Source organism: Aedes albopictus, chromosome 1 (assembly GCF_035046485.1).
Source record: "Aedes albopictus strain Foshan chromosome 1, AalbF5, whole genome shotgun sequence".
Taxonomy (NCBI): Eukaryota; Metazoa; Arthropoda; class Insecta; order Diptera; family Culicidae; genus Aedes; species Aedes albopictus.
In genome coordinates this window covers 331,839,897-331,867,528 of record NC_085136.1, presented here as the reverse complement: position 1 = coordinate 331,867,528, position 27,632 = coordinate 331,839,897, and the positions used below count along the sequence as shown (strand labels likewise).

At 38.1% G+C, this 27,632-nt stretch overlaps 1 protein-coding gene across 1 annotated transcript in view; it reads right to left on the bottom strand.

Moving 5' to 3' along the window:
* Positions 1-27,632, bottom strand: part of LOC109404189 (collagen alpha chain CG42342) — a 226,265-nt gene that overhangs the window by 150,589 nt on the left and 48,044 nt on the right. The window contains exon 2 of the mRNA XM_062842238.1: positions 2,948-3,276. Coding sequence (XP_062698222.1) covers positions 2,948-3,276 — 329 coding nt within the window. The remainder of the gene's footprint in view (positions 1-2,947; positions 3,277-27,632) is intronic.

Here is a 27,632-nt window from a genome sequence, read left to right as displayed (position 1 = left end):
TGCCTATTACTATTCTTAAATACACTTGTTAGAATACCTCTCTTGATCGTTGTTCCTGTCTTTGTTCTTGTTTAAAATCCCACATCTTTTTCAATTTCAGTTGTTTATTATGTTTTTAATTGCTCTTTTCTATTATTAAAGTTCTTTTCTATTATCATTCTAATTACTCTTCAATTTCTTTCCATTCTTTTTTTTCCTATTCTTATTCGTTTTCTTACTTCGTTTCATATTACCATTTGTATGTTTATTCTTGCATCTGTTCTTACTCAGTTACTGTTTCTATTTCTATTTTTTCCTTATGTAAATTTTGCTAAAAGCAAAAAAGGAACCCTTCTTACTAATAATATGGATAAAAGTAAATTGGTGCCACACCTCATAACGAATAAATTTTCCTCACACGAATCTGTTCCTCATTTGCATACCTTTCTCGTAAAAAAAACTTTGTTGTTAACCACAGCACGCTAAGCTCTGCGTCTATCCACCACCGCCAACTGGTAATTAAAATCCAAATCTGGTTTCATAATTTTCCCCACCTCCTGATCCTGATCGGCTCTTAACCGACTCCTCATCATCGTTTAACACTCATCGCGATTGGTGTTTTTAATCGACGCAGCGCCAGCGGAGGCTTCTCATCACCTGACGTGACTTGTTCGCTCATTTGATGACCATCGACTTCGTTGCCGTCGCATGCTCGGACCTGTATCGCCTAATTAGCAAAGTGTCAAGATAAAAATTTTCCCTGTCCCCTCTTTAGCTGGCACCTCGCTTCATAGATGGAATTCCCGCAAAGAGGGGAAGAGGAGGGGAGAAACTACAAAACGGTCCGTGCGTTCGATTACTGGAAACTACTATTAGCCAATCGATAGATCGTAAAAATCATCGTCACACGGGCGAACCTCGCCGTGCGTCCGTAGCGATGGCGACGACGACAAACGGCGCGACGACTACTGCGATCGAACATTAATGGCTTTATTTTTGCTTCTGAGTCGCGCTCGGCTCGCAGGCGTTCAATATTTTTTTTCATTATTAAAATTCATTTCGCTCCTCCACTTAGTCGTCGTCATCGTCGTCGGAGTCGTTTCAAATTTTATTGCTTATTTGATGGCGATGTAGGTTTCACTGCCTGCCGCCTGCGCTATCTCCGGAGATTGGCTTCAAATTAGCCAATCGACCTTCCGTTTCCTCTTGTTTGGAAATTTCACAAGAGTGGAGTGTGATTTTCCGGACGACGTTCGAGTTTTTTGGAGATCGTATTTATTTCAGTGAAATTCAATATTGAAGTGAATAAATCACCGAAGAAGTATGTGCAATGATTCGATGTGTGGAAGTTTCAGCCATTCAATCATAGATGGCACTGACGCTTGGCGTTGTTTTACATAAACACTAGAGGTGCCTGGACGTTAGATTTCGACCTATCAGACTCGGTTTAAGTATGGTGAGTAAATATTATCCATAAAGTTAGTAAAAAATGTGAATTCAATGATCCAATAAGAAAAATCCACTTCAAATGTTGTGGCGCCATCTATTGCAAAATAGATTCTGTTCTGATCGATCGGGAGTAAATCATGTCAAATTCAATCACGGTGAGAAGCCTACCACGTGCTTCCGCGAATTGATGGGAATCATTTCCGGGTCTTTCAAATCCACGTCACAAAAAAACTGAAAATCATATGGCTTCACCTGGTAGAAATAATCCGTTCGAATTTATTTTGATAGCGACCTTAATGATGGAAGCGAAATTCTTGGTAAACTGATTGAGCATCAATTTATTACAAGAGTGAGCTCATACGTCAGAATCGCAGTAGGCACAAACCACCCACTTTGATGTATCCTCCTGAGAAGTAGGCAATGTTTACTTTGTTCCAGCATTTCCGAGGTGATAATTTAGATCTCAAAAAGGAAAGCGAGAGCACATCCTTCTCAGAAGCGCACGTCGTCGTCGACTGGCAAAAATATATACCAGCGTGAAGACAACACGTAACGGAACAAATGGAGTTCAAACCGAATTACCTGCTAAACCAAACAAGGCCACCAACAACCGTTGGTCGTACCGGATGGATGTTACAGTCAGTGGAAAGTGGAAGTGAACCATTTGTCAAAAGCAAACAACACCGTCGTCGTGGGGTGGCTGTTCAGAACAGAAACAGAGGCGAACCTGTCGGCTGCAGGTGCTGCTACAAGGAAGAGTGAGGATAGGTCCTAGCGAAGCGGAGGGTGTTCTTGAATTAACACATCAGAGGAAAAACAATAAATGAGGGCAAATGGGCGCAAGGGGGGGGGGGATGGAAAATAAAAAACTCAGGTGAACTTCCAGGAAAACACATGGGTTGTGTACAGGTGTAGAAAACGGCTTTTTATACCAATAGTACGAAATAGGGGGGTGTTAAAGGTAGTTGAGGAAAACAAATGTAATAAATTACTTGAACTTTTACCATTAAAAACCTATACAAGAACATGAAAATAACTTGAAACGAGCTCACCGAAAGAGAGGAATAGGAATAGGAAATTTGGAAAAGGAAAACAAGCATCCATACCAATTCCGAATTGAATGGAATCGAGAAATATGGATAATACTAGAAACCAAACAGGACTAACAAAAAATAATCTTTGTAATTTGAATGAAGGCAGGAATGAAAATAAAAATTATATAAAAATGCATAAGAATAGAAACAGGAATAAATATAGGAACATGAAAAAGAGTAAACTCGAAAAAAATAAAAATAAATGAATAATAAAATGAATAGGAATGAGAGTATGAGAAAACAAAAGAAAAGAAACAAAAAAAGGACTAAGACTAGGACAAGGACAAGGACTAGAACTAGGACTAGGACTAGGACTAGGACTAGAACTAGAACTAGGACTAGGACTAGGTCTTGAACTAGGACAAGGACAAGGACTTTAGGACTAGGACTAGGACTAGGACTAGGACTAGGACTAGGACTAGGACTAGGACTAGGACTAGGACAAGGACTAGAATTAGAACTAGGACAAGAACTAGGACTAGGACTAGAACTAGAACTAGGACTAGGCCTAGGACTAGGACTAGGACTAGGACAAGGACTAGGTCTAGGACAAAGACTAGGACTAGGACTAGAACTAGGACTAGGCCTAGGACTAGGACTAGGACTAGGACAAGGACTAGGTCTAGGACAAGGACTAGGACTAGGACTAGGACTAAGACTAGGACTAGTATGAACACTAGAACTAGAATTAGAGCTAGAACTAGAACTAGGACTAGGGCTAGGACTAGGACTTGGACTAGGACAAGGACTAGAACTAGAACTCGAATAGAAATTCGAATATTAGAAGACAAAAGAAAAGTAACGAAAAAAGGACTAGGAGTAGGATAGGAACTTAGACTGGGAAAAGGACAAGGACTAGAACTAGAACTAGCACTGGGAATATAGGACTATGACTAGGACTAGGACAAGGACAAGGACAAGGACTAGGACTAGGACTAGGACTATGACTAGAACTAGAACTAGGACTAGGACTAGGACTAAGACTAGAACTAGGGCTAGGACTAGGACTAGGACTACGACAACGACTAGGACTAGGACTAGGACTAGGACTAGGACTTGGATTCTCTGAGTCTCTGATTCTCTGATTCTCTGATTCTCTGATTCTCTGATTCTCTGATTCTCTGATTCTCTGATTCTCTGATTCTCTGATTCTCTGATTCTCTGATTCTCTGATTCTCTGATTCCCTGATGCTCTGATGCTCTGATTCTCTGATTCTCTGATTCTCTGATTCTCTGATTCTCTGATACTCTGATTCTCTGATTCTCTGATTCTCTGATTCTCTGATTCTCTGATTCTCTGATTCTCTGATTCTCTGATTCTCTGATTCTCTGATTCTCTGATTCTCTGATTCTCTGATTCTCTGATTCTCTGATTCTCTGATTCTCTGATTCTCTGATTCTCTGATTCTCTGATTCTCTGATTCTCTGATTCTCTGATTCTCTGATTCTCTGATTCTCTGATTCTCTGATTCTCTGATTCTCTGATTCTCTGATTCTCTGATTCTCTGATTCTCTGATTCTCTGATTCTCTGATTCTCTGATTCTCTGATTCTCTGATTCTCTGATTCTCTGATTCTCTGATTCTCTGATTCTCTGATTCTCTGATTCTCTGATTCTCTGATTCTCTGATTCTCTGATTCTCTGATTCTTTGATTCTCTGATTCTCTGATTCTCTGATTCTCTGATTCTCTGATTCTCTGATTATCTGATTCTCTGATTCTCTGATTCTCTGATTATCTGATTCTCTGATTCTCTGATTCTCTGATTCTCTGATTCTCTGATTCTCTGATTCTCTGATTCTCTGATTCTCTGATTCTCTGATTCTCTGATTCTCTGATTCTCTGACTCTCTGGTTCTCTGATTCTCTGTTTCTCTGATTCTCTGATTCTCTGATTCTCTGATTCTCTGATTCTCTGATTCTCTGATTCTCTGATTCTCTGATTCTCTGATTCTCTGATTCTCTGATTCTCTGATTCTCTGATTCTCTGATTCTCTGATTCTTTGATTGTCTGATTGTCTGATTCTCTGATTCTCTGATTCTCTGATTCTCTGATTCTCTGATTCTCTGATTCTCTGATTCTTTGATTGTCTGATTCTCTGATTCTCTGATTATCTGATTCTCTGATTCTCTGATTCTCTGATTCTCTGATTCTCTGATTCTCTGATTCTCTGATTCTCTGATTCTCTGATTCTTTGATTCTCTGATTCTCTGATTCTCTGATTCTCTGATTCTCTGATTCTCTGATTCTCTGATTCTCTGATTCTCTGATTCTCTGATTCTCTGATTCTCTGATTCTCTGATTCTCTGATTCTCTGATTCTCTGATTCTCTGATTCTCTGATTCTCTGATTCTCTGATTCTCTGATTATCTGATTCTCTGATTCTCTGATTCTCTGATTCTCTGATTCTCTGATTCTCTGATTCTCTGATTCTCTGATTCTCTGATTCTCTGATTCTCTGATTCTCTGATTCTCTGATTCTCTGATTCTCTGATTCTCTGATTCTCTGATTCTCTGATTCTCTGATTCTCTGATTCTCTGATTCACTGATTCTCTGATTCTCTGATTCTCTGATTCTCTGATTCTCTGATTCTCTGATTCTCTGATTCTCTGATTCTCTGATTCTCTGATTCTCTGATTCTCTGATTCTCTGATTCTCTGATTCTCTGATTCTCTGATTCTCTGATTCTCTGATTCTCTGATTCTCTGATTCTCTGATTCTCTGATTCTCTGATTCTCTGATTCTCTGATTCTCTGATTCTCTGATTCTCTGATTCTCTGATTCTCTGATTCTCTGATTCTCTGATTCTTTGATTGTCTGATTCTCTGATTCTCTGATTCTCTGATTCTTTGATTCTCTGATTCTCTGATTCTCTGATTCTCTGATTCTCTGATTCTCTGATTCTCTGATTCTCTATTTCTCTGATTCAGATCCTAGGACTAAGACTAGGACTAGGATTATATGACTAGAACTATAGGACTTGGACTGAGACTGGGACTGAGACTAGGACTAGCACTAGATGACTAGTATGAGCACTAGAACTAAAACCAGAACTAGGACTAGGACTAGGACTAGGGCTAGTATGAGCACTAGAACTAAAACTAGAACTAAAACTAGAACTAGGACTAGGAGTAGAACTAGGACTACGGCAAGGACTAGGACTAGAACTTGGACTAGGACTTGGACTACGAATTTGACTAGGACTTGGACTTGGACTAGGACTTGTACTAGGACTTGGACTAGGACTAGGACTTGGACTGGAACTAGAACTAGGACTAGGACTAGGACTAGGACTATGACTTAGACTAGGACAAGGACTAGAAATAGAACTAGAACTAGGACTAGGACTAGACCTAGGACTAGGACTTGGACTAGGACTAGGACTAGGAAAAGGGCAAGGACGAGGACTAGAACTAGAACTAGGACTAGGAATATAGTACTAGGACTAAAGAACTTGGACTGAGACTCGGTCTGGGACTAGGACTAGGACTAGGACTAGTATGAGCACTAGAACTAGAACTAGAACTAGGACTAGCACTAGGATTACGACAAGGACTAGGACAAGGACTAGGACAAGGACTGAAACTAGGAATAGGACTAGAACAAGGACTAGAACTATGACCAGGACAAGGACTAAGTCTAGGACTGGGACAAGGACGAGCAGTAGGACTAGGACTAGAACAAGGACTAGGACTACAACTAGGAATAGGACTAGGATTTTCAGCAAGTATTTCTCCTAATATTTCTTTTTGTTTCTTTTAAGAATGCATTCCTATCTCTGCATTTCTTTGAAAATTTATCCAGGGATTCCTCTGAAGATTGTTAAAGATATTCCTCCAGGAACTTTCCTTGAGATTGTTTCCTCAACAGATTCTCATGAAATTTTTCAAAAGATTGATATTGAAACTGGTTCATGGTTTTTTTTAGAATTTTTCAAGAAATTTCTCCAGGGATTCTTCAAAGGATTTTTTAGGAAATTGCCTCATGGATTGCTACGGAAGTTTATGCTTCCATTCCTTCATGTTTTTCTTCAAACATGTCTGAAGAAAAATTTTCCAGAAGTGTTGCTGGGAAATTCTTATTTTATTTTTTCTCTGAAATTTCTTCGAGAAATTCTAGACTTTCTTCTAGCCATTTATCTAAAGGTTTCCGCAGGAATTCCTCCAAACGTTTCTGAAAAAGATACAAATCATGAACAGGAGAACAATAATGGTTCACAGAGATCCGGAGATTCATTCAAAAACTGCTTCTAGGGGTTTGCTATAGAAATTCAGATTTTTTTTCCGAAACTTGTGCAGAAATTATCACTTGAATTTCTACAGATTTTTAGTCATGTATCACGCTGGGATTTTCTCTGGCACTAACTTAGAACTTTTCTTGGATCAATATTCTCAAGAGATTGTTGTTCTATAAGTTTCTCTAGTGACTTCTCGAATAGTTCCTACAAATAATCCAACAGGGATAACTTTGCATTCATTCAGAAAGAAACAATTTCTTAGTATTTTTCAAGCAATTTTTCAAGAAATTTTTCTCTGAATAGCTGCAGAGAATTTTTCAGTTCTTTCAGGTTTTTTTTTAATTCTTTAAAAATCCATTTTTTTTTTCAATTTTTGACTGATTCTCCAAAGAATTCCTGCAAAAAATGTTATTTATTTCTTCGGGATTTTCTTCGGAAATTTTTCCAGGTCGTAGTTCAGAGATTTTTGTGGACAAACCCCTTCAGAAATTTTAAGAAAAACATTTCTCAAAAAAGACGTATCTCCACGAACTCTTCCAATCAAAAATCCTTTAGAAACCCCTCATAAATTACATAATTGTGGGATTTCTTCAAGAACTATTCCAGCACCATAGCGTAGACATTTCCTAAAGATTCCTTAAAAAAATCCTCCGAAGATTTCTTCAGGAATTATTCCTGTAACTTTTCGAGCAACTTTTCTTAAAATTACGAGCAGAGTTCTAACAGAAGCGTTTCACGATTTTTATCTAAGAACTAAGAATGTATCTTAAGGAGTTTCTTCAAATAGTATCACAGACATTCATTCAGGGATTGCTCCTAAAATCACGTCCGAAATTGCTTCAGCACTTCTTTCTGGAAACATTCAAAAAAATCTTCTAGAAGGATTTAAAACACATCCACATCCGCGAGTTTTCCAGGGATTTCTAGAGGCAATTCTCTGGGGATTTATCAGAAATTCCTTCAGGGATTCCTTAAATAATTCATTTGATGTATTTGTGCATTTCCAGGAAGAACTTCTGAAAAATCTCTGAAGGTAAACTTGAAGTAATTAAGCAGGAATTAGCAAAGAAATTTCATAAGATATTTCTGATGGAGTCACAGAGGCAATTTCTCAAAAAAAGGAGAAATTTTTGAAGGAATCCATGAAAGAAGTTCTCGAGTAATCCTTGATAAAACCCACGAGAGAATTTTCGAAGATTTTAAAAGAAATGTTTTGAAGAATTTCGGAAAAAAATCACAGAAAAGTTTTAGAAGAAATCTATTTCTGAAGTTCTTGTAGAAATGACTCAAATTCTAAAGAAGTCTCTGGAAATATCTCTTTATAGAAAATTCATGAAAAATATCAGCATGAGCTTCTGGAAGAACCATTTCTGTAGAAATTGTCAGAAGAATCCTGGTAGAAATCTTACTTTTAAAAGAATTTCATCACGAATATACAAAAAAAAAACCCCTGCAGAAAACCCCATGGAACCATGGAAATTCTTGAAGAAATTCTGAAGAAAATCCCTGTGAAAATATCTGAATAAAACGCAGAATTCCAGGAAAATTTCTCGGACAAATTTATGGAGTAGTTTCTAAACAAACTTTTGTAGGAATTTCTAGGGATATTTTTAAAATAATTCCCGGAAAAATGTCTGAAGGAGTCTAAAGCAATCCTGGAAAAAAGTTTTGGATGCATTTCTAAACGGGTCCATGGATGATTTCCTGAAAGAACTTTTAAAGAAGAATTCTTAGAGCAATATTGGAGGATCCTTCAATGGAAATTCTGAATGACAATCTAGTGGAAATTCTGAAATATTGCACAATAATTTCCAAAATAAAACTGTGGGAAACTATCCAAAAGGAATTGTTAGAGGACTTTCTAAAGAAATCCTTGAAATATGAAATAGAAAAAATCTGGCCCTAATAGCACATATGTTCTACAAAAGTTATACAACTCCTATATGACTTAATTTGGTCATATAAGAGTCATATATACTAATGTAGAACAAGTGTGCTACTAGGGGGGGTAACCTCTACGAAATTCTGGAGAAAATTCTAACGAAAATCAAGAATTTTCTACAGGAATCAATGCAAGAGTTCCTAAGACTAGGCTCAGAGAAATCTCCGAAGGGATTCCTGACAGAATTTCATTAAAATTTCCTGGAAAATTTTCTGAAGAAATCGCTAGAGGAATTTTTGAAGAATTACCTTCAGGATTTTTTGAGGAATTACGGAAAATATCCATGTATTGTATTTGGAATAAATTCTTCGATGATTTTCTGGAGACAGTTCTTAATGAATTTTTGAAGAAATCATTTAAGGATTTCTGAAGTTATTCAAGGAAGAATTTCTGAAGCAACCTGTGCATCTAACATCATCTTTCGAGATAATCCGGAGAAAAAACGAAAACAATATTTTATTCTATAGCTGTTAGATAAACATTCCTGGTGAAAATTTACGAATTTTGGAATACTCACTGAGCAAACCCTTTTGACATTTATAAGGCGACAAAAAAACGGTTTTTTGATATATGGGAGGAAAAATTTTTATCTTAAGAGCTGGACGATAATATTGAAAACTACTCGAATCACTATTTTAATCTTATTCAAATTAAGGCAGATTTTGATATTTCAGCTTTATCATGTTCAGTCTATTTTGCCTTGTATAATCTCAGCCTTGCAAAGATAACCCAAAAAAAAAGATCAAATGATCAAATTTATTAGAATTTATTCACTGAGAGGTTTTAATGGTTAGAGATACGAAAAACGGAAAAGCAGGCACGAAATAAAGGCTATACAACAAAACGTCAAAATTTTGACGGCCGAAATGGAATAGTTCGAAAACCAAATCGGTAACTAGTGAATCATTAGCTTTAATCAAACTAATATTTTTGTTGGTAAAAATATTAAAAAAAACGATAGAAAACCAATCTAAAAAAAACTAGTGTGAAGAACAGAAGGTTAATCAACAAACCGTTAAAATATGGATCGTTGAAAGACAGTAAGCAAAAGAAAAAGAAAAGCAAAAGCTCGGATGGTGAATCATTAACAATAATATGTTGAAGTTTTCATTGGTAAAAATAAAAAAATGAAAGAATATAAAAAAAAAACAAAAAGTGAAGATACGAAGAAGATAAAAAAAATCAACGGCAAGGCTTGTTTCATCAAAACTTTGAATGTTAACCAACATGTTTTATGGTTTATTAACGCCAAAAACACCTAGGGGAAAATAAACGAAAAGTTTGGTGGAACAGTTTTTCTCGTTTTTTTTTTATTTTTGAACCGACTGCAATTCCCGAAAATGCGGAGTACACTTCCACCAAAAGTTGGCATCCAATTTCGTTGGAGTCATCGCCGTCGAAGGCGGGCTCTGGTTCTGGTGATGAAGGACGCCCGGACATCTCCCTTGGGAGATTAAATAAATTCCGATAATCATGAATATTTAATGTCTCTTTTTTCACCTCCCGCTGCTTCAGCTGGATGGATACGACGACCGCCCGCCTACTACGACGATGAATTCGATGGTTGTCTTGTGAAATTCAAATCTAACTCACTGCTATGCTCGGGGAGAACTGAGGTAGAGAGGGAAGATTGAAAGATAAAAGGTTTTTCGGCAGCCAGTCCGGAAACTGGATACGCTGCAGCGCTCCTTATCATCAGGCCTTGGTCGTAGTCGTCGTCATCAGTTTGGGCTGGATCGGGAGAAGAAGATGCAGGAAGGTACAAGGGCAACCGTTCGGGCAATTAATTACAACTCAGCAGCTTGCCAGTCGGCCAGGCAGCGCGTCGGAAAGCGATTGTTGGCCGAGATGGGAAGTCAACTTTGGAATTGTTTATGGCGTCGTTCAAGTGATGACCATCACCGGCAGTAAAGATTTTCGGAGGGAAATTTGAGACCCTGTGTAGTGATGAAGCTGTTGATTGTGAATTGCGGACATCGAAGAGAACAAATATTTGACGCCTGATTGAAGGTCTGCTGTGTACACTGAGATAAATGGTAGTTCGTTTTACTTACAAGGATGCTTTCAAAACTTTATAAAATATGCAAATTTTAGTGTGGACATTAGAAAGAAGAATTCCAGGGATGATGAAGTCTTCTCCAACTTGACGTAATCTACGGAAGAAATCTGCTACCCACTGTATTGGAATTCCTCGAGGCACTTCTGGGGTAATCCCCGAAGGAATCCTAACAAGAAATCCAGAAGGATTTCCAGAAAGTTTCCTTGGAGGAATTTTCGGAAAAATCAAGGATGAATCACTATAGGAGTTTTTGGAGGCATCCTAAGAGGATATCTTCGAGGAGTTCAAGGATTTCTCCCGAAATTCATGCTGGAATTTCTAAGACAATTGTAGCTGTGTTCGGTAAGGAATTTCCCCAAAGTTTTATACGGAACTTCTTCTTAAGATACTACCAGAAAAGCCTCCTGGATTTTCTCCAAGATTTTCCGATAATAATTTTTATTCGAATTGCTAGCAAAATGTCTGTAATTTCTCCTGGAACTCCTCTTGAAATTCGTTTTGGAATTGATCTAGAAATCTAGGGATTTCCCAATAAATTCCTGCAGTGTTTTTTTTCTGAACTTCATTAAGAATCTCATCCAGAGATTCTTACATGAATTCTGAGTATTTCTGGGAATCCCAAAGAAATTTCTTTCGGAATTCCTTCTGGGAAGGCTCCTAGGATTCCTCCAGAAATTCCTCGCGAAGATTCTCCATGCAATCCCAGCAAGAAATGCTTATGAAGTCCCAACGAGCATTCCAGAAAAAAAAAAACCCTTTCAATAGTTCTTGCACGTTTGTCGAGAAGAATTCCTAGGGGAATCCAAGGAGAAATCGCTGAGAGAACTATAGGATCAATATCTGGAGGAACCCCAGTAGGTAGTGCTGGAGGAATTCCAAGAGGAATCCTTAAAGGAATTGTAGGAGGCATTTCTAGATGAGTCCCAGAATTCCTCACAGGGATCCTTCAGAAATTTTTGCAGGGTTCCTTCATGCAACTACTGCTTGAATTTCTCCAGAAATGTTGATGGTCTTCATTCAGGGATTTTTCCAGAAATAAAAGATACCTTCTTAAACTTCTCCAGAAGTGTCTGGAATATATTTATCTAAGAATTCTTACCATTATTCCAGGAAAAAAAAATAACTAAGATTTATCTAGGAATTCACGCCGGTATTCATCAAGTCATTCCAGAAAAAAAGTTCCTGCGAAAACCCTAACAAAAATATCTAGAGGAATTTCTATAACAATACCAAGAGCGATTATAGGACGAATCACTAGAGAATCACTGGAACAAAAAAACAGAAATTCCTAAAGAAGAGGAATCAAATGAAAATTTTAGAAAAAAAAACGCGAATTTTGGCCTGAATGACTTTTATCCGAAATTCATTGAGGACTCCTATCAGGAACTTCTGGAATAATACTAGTCAAAACTATTCTTTAGTTTAGTTTTAGCAGTGGTTACTGCTAGAAATATAACTCGTCTAGGAATTCACTCTTTGATGCATCCAGTGATTTTTAAAGCATTTCATCGCATTTTGTCAATAAATTCCGTTGAACTTCTTGCTGTGATCCCTCCAAGAACTTTTCCTGAACTTCTACAGCTTACTCTTGGCATTGCTTCATGGATTTATACCAGACCTACTACTGGATTATATTTTCCGGATTTCTCCAGGAATTCCTCGAAGTCGTCGAAGAATGTATTCAAAAATCCCGCCAGGAATCAAATTTTTGGGATTCTTCCAGGAAAATCTTTGAGAGTTGCTCCAATAATTTCTCAGGATGATGGTTAAGTCCCTAGCAACGTCTAATTTTTCAGATACAACTTAGATTCGCCGTCAATTTTTTTTTTCAAAAATTTTCCAATTTAGAATTAACTACTGTTATACTTCTATAAGCCATCGATAATTTAGGGGCTCAGATAAAATTGTACTCAGAATTGCGATATCTCTTTTCGTTTAGATAGAGGTTTCTTTTAGGTAGATGTCCATGGGTTCCTTCCGAAGCTTCGCATTAGATTACTTTGAAAATCTCTAGAAAATTTCTCCAGAAATTCTCAAAAAAACAATTTTTGTAAAGTTCAATTCAAAAGTTCTTCCAGAGGATTTTTCAGAAAATATTCTGGCGATTCTTTCAGAAATTCATACAGGAACTTCTTCAAGAAGTTCACGAGAAGTTTGTTAAGGAATTACTCTAGGGATTCTACTTGACACTTTCGCAGAAATATGTACATTTTTTATCTGATACTCTTGCAATATTATTTTCAGAGATTTACACAGTAATTTCACAAGAGATTCCATTGGATTTTCACCGGATGTTTCTCCATTTTTTTCTCAGAAATATTTTCGATATTTCCTCTGTAAGAATATGAACATATCTAAAGGAATTTCTCCACGGTTTGTTAAAGGAATGTATTTAACAATATTTCCCAGGTATTCTTACAGGAATTACGCTAGAAATATCTCAAAGTTTGTTTTTTAGGGATGCTTTCTAGAAGTTTATCTAAGCGTTTCTCCAGGTATTTCTGCAGGAGTTATCTCATAAATACGTCCACAAAATCAGCAACTCTTTCAAGAATTTTATTAAAATATTCAAAAAAATTTCACCTAGTGTATCTCGAGCAGTGTTGAAAATTTCATTTCGTCATATCTAAATTCAATCGCCTACAGCTAATTTTAGAAGCTGAACCTGAGAATATGGTATATGAAAAACTTGTGCGGCTAGACCAGTTCTGCTAGAAAGTCACGGAAAAACCGATATTTTTCGAATATTTAAGGTAAATGTCACGGACCACCTTTGAAAAATGCTAAATGATATTCACCGTGAATATCATTTGGCATTTTTCAAAGGAAGCCCGTGACATTTACGTTAAATATTCGAAAAATAGCGGTTTTTTCGTGACTTTCTAGCAGAACTGGTCTAGCTGCACAAGTCTTTCATATACCATATTCTCCGGTTCAGCCTCCAAAATGAGCTGTAGGTGATTGAATTTAGATATGACGAAATGAATTTTTCAGCACTGATCTCGAGGAGTATCATCAAGTAATTTTACAGTTTTTTTACTTGGGATTTCTTCGGAAACTTCTATGTGTTATCTTCAAAACTTTATTCCGGAGTACTTCTTGAGATTTCTGATTATGGATACATATTTGTTCAGAAATTACTTCAGAAATTCTTTCAGAAATTCTTGCTTGGATCTTTTTAAGGAATCACTTAAGAAATTCCTTCAAAAATATCTCCAGAGTCTTTTCCAGAATTTTAGATAATTTTCCAGAAATTCGGCTAGTATTTTTTCGAAATTCCTCTGAAATATTTTTAAAATCCCACAGAAATTCCATCGGAATTTCTTCGAAGGGTTTCACCAAGAATTCCTTCAGGAACTCCTGCAGAAGTTTCTCCAGGCTGCTTTTTTTTCAAATTCCACCTGTGATTAGCTTTGAAATATCTCCTGCGTTTTTTTTTCAGAGATTTCTGCAGAAATTGTTTCAGAGGTTTTTCCAGAAGATGTTCCTAAAACCCCCATTTACTGAAAGAATTCGTGGAAGAATTTCTGAACTAAGTTTTAAAGCAATCCCTGGAGAATTGTCTGAAGGAATCTCTTTAAAAACTGCTAGTGGTACCTAGTAGAAGTTCTCAAATATTTTATGAAAGGTTTCCTGAACAGAAATTTCTGATAATATTTCTTAATAATTCTAAGATCTTTGTTTGCAAAAATACCTGAAGAAACTTTTTAAGAAACTTCCTTGATTTCTAGTGAAAACAAAAAATCACGAGAAACTTTTGAAGGAACTCCAGATTTTTTTGTGAAATTAAAAAAAAAACTTTCTACATTAAATGTGAAATTCCTGAACAAAACCCTCAATGAATTTCCGAAGAATCCCTAGTGAATTTTCAGGAGGATTTCTTTTATTTTTTTGTTGGGATTTGAGCCACTGCGACCATTACTGTGATCTATTGTGGTAGAATTCCTGCAGATACATCTGGAACGATTCCTAGGAGAATTTCTCAAACAAATTCCGAAGGGATTGGTACATGAAAATCCCTGCACGAAATTTCTGAACAAATTCCTCGAAAAATGAATCAACATTTCTTTAGAGAATCACTGCATAAAATTTGGAAAAACATTTTTTTTTGTAATCTATAAAATAATACCTGAAAAAACTGGCGAATCCGTTGCAGGTGTTTATTGTAAAATTAATTTAAAAATTTATTTAAAAATGCAAAAAATAGATCCACAAATATTTCTGCAGAAATTGAAAAGAAAATCTGTGAACTCAATCCTTAAGTATATACCTGAATAATTTCTGAAAGAATCTCTGAAGAAAGGCTTGAACAAATGCTGAGCAATCACAGGAGGACTACAGAGAGGAACTCCAGGAGAAGCCTCTGACGAAACTTCTAGAAGAATCTCTTGAGAACCTTCTAGAGTAATTTTTAAACAAATTCCAGAGTGAATCCGTAAATACATGGAGCAATATTTTAAGAAATTCTCTCTAGAGAAATTCCAACAATAATTTCTGAAACAGTTCTTGGAAAAAATACCGAATTTCTAAAGGAAACCCCTAAAGGAATTTCCGAAAGAAATACCCAAATCTCTTCTATTTAGTAAAATTGCATCTCAAGAAGAAAAATGTGAACGAATTCTTGAAGAAACACCTGGAAAAATTCCTATAAGAATTTCCTAAAAAAATTTCTAGAAGAATTCTTGGAGATATACAAAAGAAAAACTTCTGGATGAAATTCTGATAATATTCCTGGATGAATAACTTCAGTAATGCTCTAAGAAATACATGGATGAATACATACACGAACTTCTGTATTAATCCTTGAAAGAATTTCCTGAAGAAACCTTGAAGGAATTCCAGAAGGAATTTGTGATTGAATTTCTGAAGAAACCCGTGGACTAGTTTCAAGATGAATCTTTTGGGAATCTTCTTGAAATTCTTGAAAATCCAGGAGAAACTTCGGAAAAAAGAGAGAAATTTAGAACAATGGTCAGGAATGTGTTCTAAACCCAAGTAACATTTGGGCGGTCAATAAGTCTTTTGCAACTGTCATAAAATCAAATAGCTTTCATTTTGATTTTATGGTGGTTTTGAAAATCTCTTCTAGTCTATTTGACTAAAAACAGGTTACTTGGGAAGGAAAACCAGGAGGAATCTGGGCGGAATTCTTGCTGCAATCGTTTTACACTCAAACCTCCATTTAGGTAGGATCCATTTAGGTAAAATCTATTTAGGTCCCTCCATTTAGGTAACGTTACCTAAATGGAATTTGATTGTGTTCAAATCAGTTGGAGTACTTAAGATTAGGTATAAGACTGGTTTATGGGAAAGAAGTAGTGAGTGGTGTTAGGGGGTGGGTATGGGGGTAGGGGGTGCAATGTTGCCCCCTTAACACCCCCCCCCCCCCCCACATGCAGGTTGAAAAGTGCCAGTATCCAGCGTCATTTCCAGCAGAAATTCTGATAATAAGCCATCCTTCCATCATTCAATTGATATCAGCTCCAGCATTGATGACGTCAAACCCGACATCAACCTATCATTCACCTGTTTTTATTTTGGCCACCAAACCCAATATAGACTCAACAGTTGTTCGATGTTGGTCCAACAATGGCCCAACATACGATAAAAATTGACCCGACATTCAATAATTTTTCAGTCTGGCGGAATTTCGCAGGGTTTTTCGCAAGGTTTTTCGTGTTTCGTGCCCAGCTAGTTATTTGAATGACAATTGTGATCTAAGACCCTCCAAAACCCCCGAAAACGCCCCTGAAGCCCCTCCCCTCCTGACACCCACCTCCTCCTGAAACTCATTGAAAGCCATCTGAAACTCCGCATGATCTTCTTTAAATCTCCTAGTAACTCTCCCTTGTTGAACTTCTTTGCAACCTTGTAATCCATTTAGGTAATAAACTGAATCCATTTAGGTAATGAATCCATTTAGGTAAAAATTCTATTTAGGCAGTCCCGACTCATTACCTAAATGGAGGTTTTAGTGTAGGGAATCCTGCGAGAATCTTCTTTCTATAAAAATATATGTTGATAAATCCCAAAAGCATCCCCAAAGGATGTTTTGGTGTCCCGGTAGGTAAACGTGGAGAAGATTCTAAGGAAGTACATAGGAAGTAAAACATTGTAAAAAAAGTTCTCAAAGAATACTTGCTGAACTAATGGAAAAATATGGGAGTTTTTCAGCTTTCAGGCACGGAAAAAGTGCTATTACTCTCTAGACGAATCTCTGGCATTTCCCGAATAAATCGCTGGAAACTTCCTGCTTGAATCTCTGATTAAGAGTTGCGATGGGGATCTCGCTTGGGTGGCATTGTTCTGATTTAACCGTCATCCAGGAATTTCCTATATAGGACATGGCATCAGATTGGATCCATATTACTAACAGATTTTTCAACCATCTTTAACCATCTATAGCTTTTGGAAGACTGAATCAAATACTTTAAAATTCACTGTTAATTTTGTTGTTCTTAATATTTGACATTTCCTGGCCATTTTACGATTTGAGGTTTGGATGGTGAATTTTCGTCAGCTTTCCATACTCAAGTAACAGTTTTCAGCCAAGTAACTAGAAGAGGTCCTTAGAGCTATAATAAAACCAAAATAAAAGGTATATTAGGCTTTATGGCGGTTCTCAAAACCTCTACAAGACAGTCATCAAAATGTTACTTGGGTAGGTAGCGTGATTGAACTAAACATGTTGTGATACCTTGCAGGAATTTTCCAGAAACTCCCTCTGAGATTCCTCCCAGAGCTCCTGCCGAAATTCCTCTAGAAGTTCCTGAAGGGATTTCTGAAGAATTTTGTTGCAGGACTCTCTAGCTCATTTTTCAATGTCATCAAGAGGTTTTTGTGAGATTCTCGAACAAATATTTGTGGAAATGTATTACCAGGAGAACTATTTGAAGAATCGCAGGAGGAGCTCCAAGAGGAATTTGCCCCAAAAATGCTGAAGGAATTTCTCGAAGAAGAAATGGTGGATGGACTTCATTTGAAACTAGTGGAAAAACCCATAAAAAAATCTGCGGGCTTTCCACTAGGATCATCTAGAGAAACATCCGGAATGAACTCCTAGGAAGGAATATCGGAAGGATGTACTGGATCAATCCCAGAAACTATTCCTGGAGCAATCACAAAAGTACCCTCTCAACATTTTGATTACCAAATGGTTTTGTAGACATTTAAAGAACCGTCATAAATCCTTAAACCTTTTATTTCGGTATTATTATGATTCTAATTACCTCTACTAGTCTGTTTGACTTTAAAATGTTACTTAGAAAGGTATCGCGGTTTGAATTTTTAGAGAAATCCACCTATGTATTATTTTTTAGTTGAATATACTAGAAGAAGTTCTTGGAACCATGATAAAACCAAAATTAATGGTATCAAATTTTATGACAATTCTCAAAACCTCTACAAGACTAATTGGGCATCAAAATGTTAGTTGGGCTGAAAAAAGCCCGAGAATCCTTGAGACATATTGGAAGGAATTTCTGAGAGAATCTCGGAAGGAATCTCAGACTAAATCCTGGTTGAAATTCCTGGAGGAGAGTCAAAAGAAACTCCTGGTGGAACCATATAAGAAAACCAATGATCTCAAATAACTGCCTCTGACGATGGTCTAACTACAGCTGTCCGTCTTCATGCTCTTTTGTGATCCTGAAACCGAGACAATGTTGCACCTCGCCAAGGTATTTCATCCTGAATTGTAACTGTAGCTTCCTCTGGGAGTTCTATCAGGGATTGATTCTGGAAGTTTTTCAGTGATTTATCCAGGAGTTCCATCAAACATTACTCTAAAAGTTATGTCATAGTTTTCTCCTGGCGTTAATTCAAAGATTCTTCTAGAAGTTGTTATAGAGATGTTCCGGAAATTTCTTCTTGAGTTCCTCCAGGAATTAGGGAATTAGGGAATTAGGGATTTCCACAATATTTTTTTTAGGATTTTCTCAAGGAATTTATTTATCGATTCCTCTTGGAATTTCATCATAGGATTTTTCCTGGAACTCCTTAAGTGATTTCTCAAGGGATTTTTGAGGATTCATAAAGGAATCCATTCTTAAATTCCTGCAGGATTTTCCTAAGGTATTTACCTATAAATGTTTGAGGCATTTCTCCAAGAACTCCATCAAGAACTCCTTCAGAGATTTCTACAGGGACATCTCATGGGATTTCTTCAGGAATTTTTAATCGATTTCTGCAGGGATTTCTCCTAGAACTCTTTGTGGATTTTTCCTGGAATTCCTTGAGGAATTTCTTTATTAACTCCTTCAGGCATCCAGAGGCATTCAGAGATTTCGTTAGGGATTCTTCGAGGATTCGTCTAGGAATTCATTTTTTAACTCCAGCAGGATTTTTTTTTTTTGGAGAAAATGTTCAGAGAAATGTTTGAAGCAGTTCACCTTTAACTGCTGGATATATTTCTCCTGGAGGTCCATCAAGCAACTTCAGAGATTCCTGTAGGAACATCATCTGGAATTGGATTTCTTCAGGAACTTTACAGGGAATTCTGCAGGAATTTCTCCTAAAATTCTACGTGAAGTTTTTCTTGAAATTCCTTGAGGTATTTTTTTATGAACTCCTTCAGGCCTCCAGGAATTCCTTCAGTTACTTCTTTAGGAATTATTCAAGTGTTCGTCTAAAAATTCCTTCTTAAATTTCTGTATGATTTTTTCAGAGAGAAGGAAAAAGTGAAAAATAACGCGTGTTTAGGGCAATTGCGATCGGGATCTCGATTGGGTGACACTTCTCGAAGGAAATAGTGAAAAATGACGCGTGTTTGGGGCAGTTGCGATGGGGATCTCGATTGGGTGGCATTGTTCGAAGGAAAAAGTGAAAAATAACGCGTGTTTAGGGCAATTGTGATCGGGATCTCGATTGGGTGGCATTTCTCGAAGGAAAAAGTGAAAAATGACGCGTTTTTGGGGCAGGTGCACATTGTCCTTCCTCGTGGAGTGATAAAAATGGATGCAAACTTGGTAGCAAACAGTATTGCAGAAAATTGAAGGATTTAAGGAGTGGTTGTGGTGACCCGAAAACATTGAACTGGGTGAGATCCTTCCGAGTTTTTTCTTTACATACTAGAAGAAGTTGAGGTAATTTCGCCAATGCGTTTTCATGAGGACTTCTGGAGTCTGTAATATCTACAAATTAATCTTGTAGTGCTGGTGCAGGCCCAATATTGAAGTGAAAAAAAAATGTTAGAAGAAAGTTATTAAAATAATTGGCTTAATTACCTCAATGGCTGTCGATCACAGGTAACACATGGGACTACTCTTAGTAAAATACATAATTCGATAATAGCTATCTAAGCTTGAAAGTTTATTCTCCATATACTCTAAGTTCAATACTGTGGGAAACGCGCGACTATTTCCGTGAGTCGGTCGAAAGACCGTGTCGTGTATTTTCAGTGTATAACTAGTGGATCATATCACCTACCAAAGGTCCACCTTACCCTACCCTACTAACAAATACTCCTTCCCGAAGACAACTGTTGGGATGCTGTGGATTCCACGGTTTCCAGTAACAACGTTTGTCGAACTAACATTCTTTCCCCTTTCCCGATGACCGTAAGGACATGGCCGATGCCGTTATTGACTTTAAAATATTGAACACTCGAGTTGTGCACATTGAGAGTGTAAAGCTATTCCCATTGGATCTCTGTGCAACTTCGATTTTTTTGATCAATCACGGAATAGCAACTACTGTGTACGGTTATCTTTGCTTTGCTTTGCTTGTTTTGCTTTGAAACTTCTAGAAGATCCCTGAGTTTTTGAAAATTTGAGCGCTTAGCTTCGTATGGTTTGCTTCTTGTCATAACCACTGAACGCATTCACTTGAGTAGAAAACCAATAAAACAAGATACAGCCGGTAAACTGTCCCTCGCCAGATTCTTCTTCAGAACAAATGAAAAAAAAAAACCCTTCAAATCCATATCAGAGCTCACAGATCGCTCATACTATAAATGGAAAAACAAAAACAGAACACACTAATGCGAGGGCAAAACAAACACAATCAGATCGAACTCTAGAGACAGGGAGACTATCGAATTTCATTAGCCGTTTATATTCGGGTTGCGTGCGCGGTGCTGCACTGCATTACTGACTGCTTGCCGTCCGTCGCATCGCAGTAAGCGTTGGTTGTTGCGTGTGCTGACTGCAAGGCCCATTTGGTACCGAGGCGATGCCTTCTTGGATTTGATGGAGGGGAAAGTTTAATGACTCATATTCAACTGGCATCAAGCAACCTACACACACCGTCGGTGGGGTGGTAGTAAATTACATCAAACTAAGCTGGATTTAGAGTCTCTTTTAAAAGAGGTTAAATGCGGAAAAGAAGGGTCACCCGTCCGTCGACAAATTGAGTTGCACGGGTCGTCAACTCAACTACGTGTAGTCGTCGGTGGGTCGATCGGCTGTTTTTGTTTTCCTGCACTGACGAGGAGGATTTTCCCCCTTCTGCCGTGCCACATCGAATTAGTGGGGGAAATGCGTCATGAACTTATTAGCTATTCATGAGACGATGGCGTCGTTGGTCTACCCGGACTACTTCGATTGCGGGGGGTTGTCGGAGGCTAATCCTGTCAGGAACCGGATCGAAATCCATTCAGAAATCCCATCGGAATGGAATGCGCTCTTTCCCGGTGAGGAACGAGAACCGGATTTCGGAATATTGTCACGTACTACCGTGCCCATCGTGTGACCTTCCGCGTCCCGGCATTCGTTGGTCATCGTCGCCACCATCATCATCATCATCGATGGAAGGATGACTTTCAAAACAACTTTCATACGCTAGAAGGAGCCACGCCACCGCTTATGTCTGTCAGTTTGTCAGTCAGGGTCAAGGCAGGAAGCGAGGTGGCAAGTCACGTCCTGAAGATTTTTCCTCAAATAGCAATCAACGAATCAAGTTGTCTTCCTTCTCCCACATGTTTGCTCCGATAGCTCTGACAGTCTGTCAACAGAGTCTGACTGGGGCTGCCAACGCCTGCTTTTTTCTTCAGGTTCTTCGTGTTGCCATGGTGGATGGTTGTTTAGCAATTTTCGCCCTCGCACACCGAAACTCCACCTTTTCGACACGACGACAGGAGGAAGACACTCAAACGATCGACGAAAACAAGCAAATTTTCATGCCCCTCACGTAGTTTCCGTTAGAGCATTAGGCTAATAATTCTTTTCTCCTGCGTTCGCATCGCAACTTGGTCTTGGAGTGGCACGCAGGGAAAAGTTTTGTTGAAGACCGGAGACTCTCGTCGTCCGTCAACCGCTGGCTGTTCAGTCGAGAAGCCGAAAATTGAGGATTACGGAAGGATACGTGTGTGTTTGCCAATTTCGGCGACACACCCTGAATCGAAGAGGGTCCCGTCCGCGTCCGTCCGTCTGTCGACGCCGTCAGGTCCTTCGTCGCGCGTTCCTAATCTGACAGGCCTACTACGACGAGATGGGGGTCGGTCGGTTGGGTTGGATGGATAAACAAAAGATGCCGACACGATGGCACGATAAATACGCACATCAAGAAGGCTATGCGGAGGAAACCCCCTTGACAAATGGCCACTTGGATGGTTTAGGGTGGAAATTGCGTTTTGGGGTTAGTGTTTGGCTTTGTTTAAGAAGCTTACCGTTTAACCCTTTGAAGCCGGAATTTATCCAAGCGTTATTGTTGAATTTTTTCTACGTTTTTTTGTAGTTTTGGTGCTCAATAGCATTAAAAGGGTAGAATATCATGCAGAATATTTTTTTCTTGATATCCTAGGTTATCCAAACTGTTCTTGAGTTTAGATCCTAAAGTCTACGGGTGTAACGGTAACTTCTTTCATTATACAAAGCTACTATTTGTGATCTTTTATGTCCAGGGAGTCATCTGAACATTCAATAGACAGTATCAGATCTGTTGAGATAGCCTAGGCCATCCAAACTATTCTTGAGTTTAGACCCTAAAGTCTGCGGATGTAACGGTAACATCTTTCATTGTACAAAGCTACTATTTGTAATCTATCATTTCCAGTAAGTCTTCTGAACATTCAATAGACAGTATAAGATCAGTCGGGATATCCTAGGTCATCCAAACTGTTCTTGAGTTTAGATCCTAAAGTATATGGGTGTAATGGTAACTTCTTTCATTATACAAAGCTATGATTTGTAATCTATCATGCCAGTATGTCTTCTGAAAGTTCAATAGACAGTATCAGATCAGTCGGGATATCCTAGGTCATCCAAACTGTTCTTGAGTTTAGAACCTAAAGTCTACGGGTGTAACGGTAACTTTTTTCATTATACAAAGCTACGATTTGTAATTTATCATGTCCAGTGAGTCGTCTGAAAGTTCAATAGACAGTATCAGATCAGTCGGGATATTCTAGGTCATCCAAACTGTTCTTGAGTTTAGATCCTAAAGTCTACGGGTGAAACGGTAACTTCATTCATTATACAAAGCTACGATTTGTAATTTATCATGTCCAGTGAGTCTTCTGAAAATTCAATAGACAGTATAAGATCAGTCTGGATAACCTAGGTCATCCAAACTGTTCTTGAGTTTAGATCCTGAAGTCTACAGGTGTAATGGTAACTTCTTTCATTACACAAAGCTACGATTGGTAGTCTATATGTCCAGTAAGTCTTCTGCAAATTCAATAGACAGTATCAGACCTGTTGGGATATCCTAGGTCAACCAAACCGTTTTTGAGATTACACTTTAAAGTCTACGGGTGCAACGGTAGCTTCCTTCATTATACAAAGCTACGATTTGTAATCTATCATGTCCAATAAATCTTCTGTATGTTCAATAGACAATAGACATAATATCTAGCATCTACAGTAATTGAAGTTTCTGTTTTGGTGAGGAAGCCGATAATATCAAAAAAAATATAAACAACGCTTATTGTTCCTCCAATTACTTTGGTAAGTACAGTGGATTATGTAACACTACTTAACGTAGTGGCAAAAGCTATTATCGCAAGTGTAGACCTGAAACTATGGTCTCCGGAGTAGTGTTGTTGATCTGGAATATCTCATAACTATCTTGAAGTGACTCATGATATGCCAGGACGGTTACTACTGTGTTTATCAAGAGCTGAACTTGAGGATAGTTTGGACGACTATCAATGTCCCAAAGGATCATAATAATATATAGTAGACTTCAGGTTGGTCCAGTCACCGCGATTGATTATGAAACGTAGCTCAGTATGTCAGATGTGGCTGATGTTACGAGTGTAGACCTGAAGTTCTGAACTCCAAGATAGTTCGGCTGACCTGGAACATTTCCATAGTGTCTCTAAATCATATCTGAGATTTCAAGAGCTTTAGGGATCTCAGCAGATTATGTTATGCTATTATTTATGGTAAAAACACAGAAAGTTTTTCTGTTAGATTTGAAGAACTTCATTGTAGAACAGTTTAGACGACCCTGAATGTCCCAAAGGTGTATAATAAAAAAGTAGACTTCAGATTGGTCCAGTAACCACGGATAAATTTGCAACGTTACTCAGTATAGCAGATACGGCTGTTGTTACGAAAGTAAACCTGAAGTCCTGAACTCCAAGGTAGTTTGGCAGACCTGGAATATCCAAGTAGTGTCACTTAATGACATTTGAGATTTCAAGAGCTTCGCGGATCCCAACAGATTATGCAATGCTATTATTTATGACGAAAACACATAAAGTTATTCTTGTAGATTTGAAGGACTTTATTATAGAACAGTTTGGAGGATCCTGAATGTCTCAAAGGTTTGTAATAAGCTAGTAGACTTCAGATTACTCCAGTAACTGCGGTTGATTGTGCAACGTTACTCTGTATAACAGATATGGCTCTTGTTACGAGTGTAGACCTGAAGTTCTGAACTCCAAGGTAGTTTGGCTGACCTGGAATATCGCTATAGTGTCTATATATGACATTGTGGATGTCAAGAGCTTCACGGATCCCAGTACGTTATGCAATGCTATTATTTATGGCGAAAATACATAAAATTGTTCTTGTATATTTGAAGGACTTCACCTAGACACCTAGAACATCCCAGAATATAAAACATTCTTTAATATACTTGGCAAAGGTCAAATGAACACATATAAACGTAACCCCTATCCAAGTTTAACTCTTACATCAACTGGTATGTCAATTATTTCGTTTTTCTAAATTTCATGGTGTTCAGGGTGTTCTAGGTTATCAATGAAGCCCCAAATACAAATATGCCCATTTTTCCATGATAGCGGACTCAATTTGCAGCTACTTTGCCGAAGAGAGTATTCTGTTTTATCGAATGACCCCTCCGGCTCCAAAGGGTTATGGGCTCAACTTTGTATTTCTTCAATGCCTTGAGCGTAGACGACCGTTTCATTCGTATGTGTTGCTCCGTGATTGACCAGATCAATCGAAATCGCACAACCCAAGTAACATATTTTGTCAAAACAAGAAGTGGTTCTTACAACCATTATAAACCCAAATTAAAAGGTATCAAGTTTTATGACGGTTCTCAAAACCTCTACAAGACAAACTGGTCTGGAAAATGTTACTGCGGAAGAAACCAACAACCGTAGCTTGGGAAAAATTTACCATTTTCAATGTGCACCTTCGAGAACTCCAAACAGTATTTAGTCAAAAATGTGCGCCGGCCACGTCCTTGCAGTCATCGAGGAAGAGGAGGAATGCTAGTGGGACGTGTGTTGCTTTGCTTCTCCACGAATGTAACGGGAAGAAATTTTTTTCAGTGGGGAGGAAAGGAAGTCACACGATCCTTAGAAAATATTTCGTTAGCAACTAGGGATGATCCGAGAATTCCTCCAAAACTGCTTCGAGACTTGTTTCAAGAACTCCTTGCGGGATTCTCCTGGATTATCTTCGGGTATTCTACCTACAAGGATAGTTTTGGAAATTTTCCAAGATTTCTTTCGCTGGTTTCTTGGGATCTTTTCCAGGAATTCCTCCGACGGTTTCTTTGAAAATTGTTTCAAGAATACCTTCGGGGATTCCTTCAGTAACTTCTACAGGAAAATTTTCAGGAATTGCTTCGAGAATTTCTCCTGGAATTCCTGCGTTGATTTTCCCAGAAATTCTTACAAGAAATTCCTGAAGACGCCTCGAGGAATTTCCTCGCCGTTCTTTTCAGAAACTGTTTCAGAGATTCCTCCGATTTTTATTTTTTGGGAATTTCGCCAAAACATGTTCTACTGGTTCCTCTATGATTTATTTCACAGATTTCTGCAAGAACTCCTTTAAAAACTCCTTAATAAATAATTTCAATAGATGAACCAGCCTCGGGTTGCAAATCTCTCTGATAAGGACCTAACCTAACCTTTAAGTAAATTCAGAGGTTGTTTTCTTTCAGATATTTCTTCTGGTATTCCGTTGATGTCTACGTCAGTAATTCACCCAGAGATGCCTTTGAAATTCTATTGAGATTCCTTTTGGAAGTTTATTCAGGAATAGATTTTTAGAAAAACTCAGTCCTCCAAGAATGATTACGATGATTTCTCCAGAGCCTCTAGAGCCTCCTTTTGAGAGCTTTATCCAAGATTTTTTTCAATTGCCTCTACAAATTTCATCATGGACGCCACCAGGGCTTTGAGGAATATTTCTCCAGAAATTCATTCTGGGGTCCCTACAGGAATTCTAACCATTCTTTCATGTTTTCCTTTGAAAATTGCTACAGGAATTTTTCGAGGTTTGCGCCACGAGTTGGGGATAACCCAAGGAACCCCTTCAGCATTTCTAACAGGTATTCATTCGAAAATCCCTCCTGCAATTCCTCCTGGAATTCTCTAGAAATTTCATAGTGGATTCTTCGGCTCTACCCCATTTGGCATAATGCCATAACGCCATTTGGAATAATACTATTTCGCCATTTGGCATAATGCCGTTTGGCATAACACGAAGAACAGTCTTCTTGATAAGAATGTGAATAATATTTGTTATGCCAAATCCCCGAAGTAATAATTTGATTAATCCCCGAATGCCGCAAGAACTCCAGGAAAAGTTTCCGACAAGATAATTGGAGATGTTTTCCAAAGAATACCTGGAAAAATCCTCGGAGTAATTTCTGCAGGAATCTCTGAATCGATTTCTGGTGGAACTCCTGGAAAAATCTTCGAAGGGATTCTTAGAAGTATTCGAAAAGAAATTTATTGCGGAATCAAAGGAGGTCATGTGGAAATCCTTGATGGGATTTCCGGAGGTCTTCTCGAAGGAACTCCTGAAGGTATGTTTGACATAAATATGATTAAATCGTTATAATGTTTGACATATTTCCTTTCCTAGAAGAAGATCCGAAAGCCCGAAGAAGTTTCTGGAAGAATCCTCTAAATCATGTTCCTGAATCCTGATGAAGCTTTTAAAGGAAGATCAGAACGGTAGTTTTTTTTCCTCGTGATAGCTCCTAGATGATGTTCATTGAGGATGTTCCATGAGAGAGTTCCTTGCGGCGAGGGAAAATGGTTGTCGGATTCATGACCAAAACGTTAAGGAATCATAATCCTTACCGCTTCATGAAATCATGACTAGCATTAATAATAATGGAGCGTTGTTATGACCAGAGAGCATGATTGCGAAAAGCGTTATGCGAAGCTATTCTCGTTTTCAAAACTGAAATATCATGACAATGACTAAAGCATCAAGACGTAAGCCATGAAATCAAGACTCTGGTTCATAAGAACATGGTGCTGCTGAACATTACGCAATGCAAGTTTGTTGGCCATAAGGTTTGAGATTTTTTTTTAAATGTCACATTTAGTCAAATTTTCCACTTTGGGGCCCCCTCCTGGCTACACCACTGGTTCATCACCCGAAACAAAGGCTTTGGATTTAATCATATTTCCACATGTAGCAGTCTCTGTGTAGTCTCTGTGTAGTCTCTGTGTAGTCTCTGTGTGGTCTCTGTGTAGCTCTGTGTAGCTCTGTG